Here is a 7,998-nt window from a genome sequence, read left to right as displayed (position 1 = left end):
GTGTGATCACCGGTCGTCGGATATGACAAAGAGAATGAGAGAAAAATGCAGAAAAGAGAAAGAGAGAGAGAGAAGAACTTTTAAGTCTACTCAAAAAATTATTAAGTAAAATAGTGTACACATATTTCAAACCGGACCAACGGGTAATTATCCCTTTCGAATTCGTATCCATGGGTTACTTCAAACGTGGTCTTATAGAAATAGGCTCAATTACGACCCAATTAGCGTCACTATTTCTCCGTGTAGTCGTAACTGGGCCTAGGCCCAAACGTCTTGCTTGAGATGCCAGGTAGAGAGAGAGAGAGAGAGTCGAAGACACCAGACGAGAGTAGAGAGAGAGAGAGGAAATCAGGTCGAAGATGTTGCGGTTGAAGCGGTTGAGCTCTAGGGCACCAAGAATTCTCAGTTCTCGAATCTTCTTCACAATGGAAGACAAACCGATCTTTCTCATACCTTCACATAATCCATCACAAAGGTCCTCAAATCGCTTCCTCGACATTTACCAGGTCTGGTTCGTTTTCCTTTTGTTTGCTTTCCGAGAAAATAAATAAATAAATAGCAAAATGGATAAGAAAAAGTTTCATTTAGAAGTGTTAAATCTTAAATTCTCCGTCATTTTAAGCCTAAAACAATACACAAACATATAACTCAAATTTTCGTGTAATTATTGGTATTCTGTATTGAAAACTCTTTTGATTACAGATTGGAAACAAAGCTGCGATCGAGAAAGAGCGTGCTCGACTGTACATTTCGATATCTATATTGTATTTTGTACACTTTCTCAATTCCTCCTTGTATAGTCCATGAATTGAATTTGAACTGTTATACTACTTAATGTAATGTTATCTAGGGCAGTGCAGATGAGATGAATAGGGGTTACTTTGCTGACATTTCTGAGATGAAGCAACATGGTGGTAAGGTATTGAATATCAATTGTTGTAATGTACTTTTTGTGGAATTATTATTGAGTTTATTGTTTGATTTTGGATTTTTTTTTTTGTTGTTAATTTGTGATTGGAATTTAGTGATATTGCTTTGTATAGATTGCATTGGCAAATAAGATTATAATTCCGGCAATGGCAGCTGTGAAGTTTCCAGCACTAGAAGTGAATTATTCGGATGGTACAACTCTTAGGCTGCCGATGACTTCTAGTGGGAATTGTGTTGATGCATACAAGTCAGTTGTCCCAAAGGCAACCTTACTATGTCTTTCATTCCGAGCAAGTTCTCAGGTTTAAAATATATAGTTGTCTGTTATGATTTATCATCGTAGTTTTCATTATTGCTCAAATGCTTTACATTTCTTGACTATATCTCAATATAATATTTTATCCTATTTTAAGAAGGCATAGTAATCCTTTTGCGAAAGAATATTTTAGATCTTAGGTAAAAAAATCATATATATGAAGCTGGGAAAAAATAAAAAGCAGATCTATGTCAATTGCCCATTCAAAGTGCATAACATGTATAAATTTGCCATTCGTGAGCCTTCTAGTAGATTTACATTGACAGTTTACCTGTGTTCCTCAATAGAAGATCCATATGGTCACCTATGGATAAATTGTTTGTCAAAACTTCGTCATCAAGCATATTTAACTTTCTTATGCTCTAAAGACAATGACATTTTTATTTCCTAGGTTGCCTCTCTCTCTCTCTCTCTCTCATTTTTTTGTGCCCAAAAAAGAAAAGGGAAGAGAAGAAACGTTGGATAATGTCTTCAATAGGCCCAAATCACAAGGCGGAAGTTCAAAAGCGAAAATAAAGAGTGGATGATAGTTTTTTAAATGAGCTAATGGCTGGTCTCTCTAAGCTTGGACTTGAGTCATATTGATGTAGCACAGCTATTAAGAGATTCGTTAACTTTTCAATTGATTCTAAATCTGTATGGAGAATTGATCCAATGAGAAGATAAATATATATATATATGTATATATCAAGAAGAATACCGAACCAAACCAAACCAAACCAAACCAAACCAAGCCCTAACACAAACGGCCACAACCTTTAAACACACCATATATTTTTTGATGCTATAGACTATACAATGTAAAGACCTAGTACTTATAAGCTCGAAACCCTAATTTAAAATAGGTAACTAAATCATAACATTATTTGGAAACTTAAATCACTAATAAAATTAGTAATTAAATATACTAAGATCCGAATTAAACCATAAATAAAAAAATGAATAAATATAAATACAAAATTACAAAATAAATAAAATTTCCATGCCACATTTCACATCACATATTCTATTGTGTTTGACTTTGATCTTCATGATGTTCAAGTGCTCCATTTTTTGGGACTCGAGAAACAAAACATGGGAATACATAGAAGTAAAATTTACACTATTTGTAGTAGGGCTGTTCACAGGTCGGTCGGCTCGAATTCAGTGTTTAAACCACCACTCGAACCGACCCTTTCGGTTCAACGCTTTTTTCATCCGACGTCGACCGCCAGTGTGCTGAAACTCGACCGCACACTGATTCGGTATTGTCGGTCGATTTCAACAGTTTCGCAGAGAGCTCAAACAACACAGAAACTTTACCATTCACTCAATCAAATCTAAGAAATTAATTCAGAGTTTTCGAATACAAATAATGAAATCACACACACAGACCTCAGAGAGTGAAGAAAAATAGTCACATGGAGAGAGAAGGATCTAAAAGAGAGGAGATATGATACATTGAAAAAAGGAACTTATCATCACCATCAATCTGCTTGCGCCATTACCACCACGAGTCTGCCACTGCTACTGCCATTTTGATCACCACCATCATCTCCACTACTGCGAGACGAGTTGGGGGAAGAGCCACCATCACCATCCTTTTGTGAAGAACTATACCAGAGAGAGAGATAGTTGAAAGGGTTTTGGGTTCTCTAGGCCGTCTTTAGAGTTGCCTAGGATTTTTTTTTTTTTTTTTTTTCTTTCTGAAGGGAATTTGAGTTCCCTAGGCTGTCTTTACAGTTCTCTAGCATATAAAATATGAGTTCAATCTAAACACGTGGAGGGTAAATATATTTTTTAAATATTTTATCGGTCGGATCGGATTTATCGGATTTTTATGTGTACCACCCTTGACCAACCGTAAAATTGAAAAAATGGAGAAGTTACATCCGCAGCCGACCATCTCTATAGATAAAACTGTCCATAGCTCATCGGATTGGTTCGGACCGGACGGGTTTGTCGGGTCTCCGGGTTCCATGAACAGCCCTAATTTGCAGACTTGGCTTGTTATAAAAATGGCGTTGTTCAAAAAAACATAGCATTGTTTAAGGCTTTCAGTTATGCCAATAAATATTTTAAAGACAATTTGCTGGAAGTTCAGCTTTCCTGTATAGTTGATGTCTTAAATTTATCTTCTTTGACAGGCAATGGTTGATTCTTGGAGTGTGCCTTTTCTTGAGGCTTTCAGTAACTCAGAAAAAATTAAGTTATACGAGGTACTAGATTTTTATTGCTAAATTGGAAGACTGGTTCAGTTATTTGCATTTGTTTCCAGCTTATAGTTTTAAATTTGAAAACAAAAGCCCCCTTATTACATACCTTACTAGCTTCTTAAAATGAAAACTCATTTAATTCTTTGAACATTTGCTTATGCTGGAGGCCATTGTTGAAAACTCCTTCGGTGTTTGTCGTGCCCGAACAACTTTTGATAAGTTGCATTATACACGTATTTCAAGCGACTCGCGTCGTCGCATATTCAAGTTCACGTGCATCTCAAAAGCCGCGCGTTGTTGCGCACTTCAAAATCATGCATCATCATGCATTTGCATTTCAAAAAACAAACAAAAAAATATATAATTGCATCGCCATGCATCATTGTAATATAGTGCATATTGCATTGTAATTTGCATGCATTCACTGCATCACCTTTCATCTATGGCTTGCGCCTCTCCATGTTGAGCTTGGTCTGGTATGTGCCCATACTTTTCACGTCGAAACATAGTTCAGTAGACCGTTCTATGTTAGACACGGCTTCTATGTATACATGCCTTTCCTAGGTAAGATTTGGTTTGGCCCGCTGGCCATATCCATTGTTTCTATTTCCATTTCATTGTAATATAGTGCATATTGCATTGTAATTTGCGTGCATTCACTGCATCACTTCCATCTATGGCTCGCGCCTCTCCATGTTGAGCTTGGTCTGGCATGTGCCCATACTTTTCACGTTGAAACATTGTTCAATAGACCGTTCTATGTTAGACACGGCTTGTATGCGTACATGCCTTTCCTAGGCAAGATTTGGTTTGGCCTGCGTGCCTTATCCATCATATCTTTTCTATCCCAGTGCACATTGCATTGTAGCTTGCATGCATTCAATGCATCACTTCCATCTATGGCTCGCGCCTTTCCATGATTGAGCTTGGTCCGGTATGTGCCCATACTTCTCGTGTTGAATCATAGTTCAGTGGACCGTTCTATGTTAGACGCGGCTTGTACGTGTACATGCCCTTCCTAGGCAAGATTTGGTTTGGCCCGCAGGCCATATCCATCGTATCTTTTCCACCCCAGTAGATATCACATTGTAATTTGCATGCATTTATTGCATCACCCCCCGTCTATGGCTTGTGCCTTTCCATGTTGAGCTTGGTCCGGTATGTGCCCATACTTCTCGTGTCGAAGCATAGTTCAGTGGACCGTTCTATGTTAGACGTGGCTTGTATTCCTACATGCTTTGCCTAGGCAAGATTTGGTTTGGCCCGCGTGCCATATCCATTGCCATTTCCCCAACATTTTCATTATCTATTACATTGTAGTGTAATTGTTGCATCGAGCATTAGGATCGTAGTCCTTTCCCCAGCAGGTCGTTTCCCCACTTATGTCAATCCCCCCCCCCTAATACTTGTTCTTGTGTCCGTCTACATTACTCATAGTTCTGTTGATCATTCTATGGTAGACGGACTTGTTACCCCCATCAATCTATTTGACATAGGTGTGGTTTCGAACCACTCATGATTGGATCATGATTCAATTGCTTTGCATATAGTTTGCATTGTTTCAATTACAGTGCATCTTCATTTGCATTGTTTATATATTGTTTTGTATATATTGCATATCATTTTGTATCCATTTTTGCATTGTCATGCATGTTGCTAATAACATCGTACCTGTTGAGTTGTTTTCTTTGCAGGCACGATATTGTGTGTAAGGTTCATTTGAGGCTGGTGCAACCAGACGAGCCGCACAGGTATTGTATCCTCTCAATGAGACGTATCGAGAATTGCATAATTCTCTTACATCCTTTCTGCATTGTAGTGTAGTTTGGTGTATACTAGCATAAAACTGTCGCATGTGTGCTTCATTACAGCTTTCTTTGCATGATCATAAGTTATGTCCGGCTCTGTGCATTGTCTTGGATTTTGCCCCTGCCTTCGGGCGCATATCTTGCTTGTCTTGCATGATTGTCTGAGTCTTCGGCCTTGTCAAAAATGGGTCGTCTCTGCGCTTTGACATTCACTCCCGTCATTGTTATGACTTTCGGGTTCTGTCAAAGAGGGGCAACTGTAGACACCCCATTTTTGACCGTCCTTAAGACTTAGACGTCACCATTGGAACACTTGGTGATTACCCTTGTTTGTGTTCGTCTTGAGTTCCCAGAGGTTTCAGTTGCACGCCTTGCCTCAGGATCTCTCGACTCGACCGTGTTGTGTCTGGTTTTGCACCAAACACTTGTGTTTTGCCTTAGAGGGGCAGGGAATGCCTTGTGAGGCATCCCCACACATCACTGGCCATGGCTTGAGGCCACCGGCTAGTGATTTTGTTCCATCGGCAATGTATATTGCCGGTCGGCACTCTTTGTTGTCGGTCGGCCATTTATTTTGCCAAAATGGCAATTTTGAATGGCCGATCACTGTTCATCTACTTTTAGTAGATATTTTGTGCCAGCTGTGATAGCTGGCACCCACCTTTTCTCCCCTCCATACACGTGTATGGTGGGATATCTCTCTTGACAAGCTTATTTGACAAGCTTTACAAGACAGAGCTCTATAAGAGAGAGTCTCCTCTCTTGGATTTAGGTTAGACAACATAGTTAGAGAGCTCTGATATTAGGATTAGGAATTTATATATATTCTATCTCTATACCTCTCTTTCTTGAGTGTTCTAGGTGTGTTTGTTCATAGTATTGTACACAAACACACACTACTACACCTTTTCTTGGTTATTGAGGGCAAAAGGGTTGTTTTGGAGGTTTTGAAGCTGGTTTCAGGGTCTTCAAGGGTAAGAAACTTGCTCCTTTTTACCCCTTTCTTGCATTGTATTTTTGCCTACCTTACAACTGTTTTTGTGTTTAGTGTATAGCATAAAAAAGTTCTGTTTTTAGGCCCTCTAAATAGTTGTTTAAGGTTGCTTCAAGCTTTGGGGTTGTTTGACCCCTCTTAAGCCTTGTAAGGCTCCATTTCGTGCCATTTTGAGTGGGCTCCGAGACCTTGGTGTTTGGGCCTCCCCACCACTGAAATCTTGAGGGATTTCAGAGGTGGGGATGGTGCCTTGAGGTCCCAAGAAGGAGAAGGCCACCCCCTCTCCTTGTTGTCCTTGAAAAGGAACAATTTTGGCCTCTTGAGGGAGCACCATGTTTAGGCTCATGTTGACCATGCCCTAGCTAATTTTTGTGCTTATTATGTCATAATATGCCTCTGTTTTTAGTTGGTTTTGGTACACAATGCTTGCTTAGCATACATGCCTTGTAATGCCATTTTGTTGCCTTAACATGCCTTAGGTTGTAAACTATTGTTCTAGCATGTTTTAGGCTTGGCTTTGTGAAGCTTTCATGTTTATTTTGTCATGATTAAGGTCTGTCCCTAGTTGTTTGGGTCGACTTTGGCATGCATTGTATAGCCCCTTTGCATTTTGGCTTGTTAGCCTTAAGTTTTGGACCATGTCGCATGCTTGGCTTGTCCTTGTTTAATTGGTATGGCACCATTTTTTAACATGATTTTCAGAGCTTAATTTGCATGCTATATGTCCATGTTTGCATCCTCTTAAGTGTGCTTCAGAATTGCTCTTTAATGCTTGAAGTGTTGGAGATCATTTGCATGCATGTTTGCATGCCATTAGTTCTTCATTTTTGGGCACTTTGGTCACTGTTTTAGGTTAGTTTGAGGGCTGCCCAACTTAGTCTAAGACCACTCTTGCATGTTGTAGCATGCTTACCTTGTATGTTGTAATACATTTGGCCCCTTTGGTATGTTGTTACATTCTTAGGTGGTAGTACATTTAGCATGCATTCCTTGTCAAGTTGTCTAACTTGTTGTATGTCTTGCATGTGTGCACATTGGCACTACACATTGCATGCATCTTGGTAGCATCCATGCATTTCCATGCCGCATCCTTAGCTCACATGCTTAGGATTGCATTCCATTTGCATGCATGCTTGCCCTCTTGAAATGCTTGTGATGGAGGTTGAGTCCCATTGGTTTGTTTATGTGCATTGCATTCCATATCAAAAATGCATACTTGATTCTTTGGGCCATCACGCAATGAAATGCGCGATTGATGGTCCGAGAACCAAGGACCATGTCCCTTTGAGTTATAAGCATGATAAGGGATATGCTTGGGGCATACATTGCTTGAATTACATTGCCATGCAAAGCTCTGTCCTCTGCTGTTGTCAAACAGATTCTGCAGGAACTTTTTGCCGACCGACTGCACATAGTGCCGACCGGCAATCCATCTGTGGCCGATAGCTTCATTAACAGCCGATGATCACATATTACTGCCGGTGGCCATTCTCCTCAGCCGGTGGTGTCTCCCAATGTCCAGGGAAGCAATTCTGAGACTTTGGAAGTTTTCAGAGGGGCAGAGCAGGGAAAACAGAGGCAGCTTGCGCATGGCAGTGGACTTCCGAGCAAGACCCGAGCACGCGTGCACTGAGCTCTCTTCCCGAGGCCCTTTTTCTTGCTTTCTTAAATTTATTAATTGGTTTAATTAATTTAGTTGGTCTGTAATAATTAATTAGCTAGGTTAGTTAATTCATTATTCGAACTGTATTATTC

General features: G+C 39.8%; 1 protein-coding gene across 2 annotated transcripts; it reads left to right on the top strand.

The window, feature by feature from the left end:
- The first annotated feature begins 283 nt into the window (after positions 1-283).
- On the top strand, positions 284-3,616 carry LOC145807635 (uncharacterized). 2 transcript variants are annotated; one of them, XM_082906161.1, is made up of 5 exons: positions 284-506; positions 703-764; positions 856-919; positions 1,044-1,232; positions 3,373-3,616. In XM_082906161.1, exons 1-5 carry the CDS (start codon positions 360-362, stop codon positions 3,463-3,465), a joined length of 555 nt encoding a protein of 184 aa, XP_082762287.1. In that variant the 5' UTR covers positions 284-359; the 3' UTR covers positions 3,466-3,616. The 2 variants fall into 2 exon arrangements, with proteins under 2 accessions (XP_082762287.1, XP_082762288.1); XM_082906162.1 differs by having other exon boundaries at positions 288-506; positions 703-743.
- The last annotated feature ends 4,382 nt before the right edge of the window (positions 3,617-7,998 follow it).

Source organism: Camellia sinensis, chromosome 14 (genome assembly GCF_055761805.1).
Source record: "Camellia sinensis isolate YWXY chromosome 14, ASM5576180v1, whole genome shotgun sequence".
In the NCBI taxonomy this organism is placed as follows: Eukaryota; Viridiplantae; Streptophyta; class Magnoliopsida; order Ericales; family Theaceae; genus Camellia; species Camellia sinensis.
The sequence above is the reverse complement of the archived record's forward strand: the minus strand, read 5'-3'. Positions and strand labels throughout refer to the sequence as shown.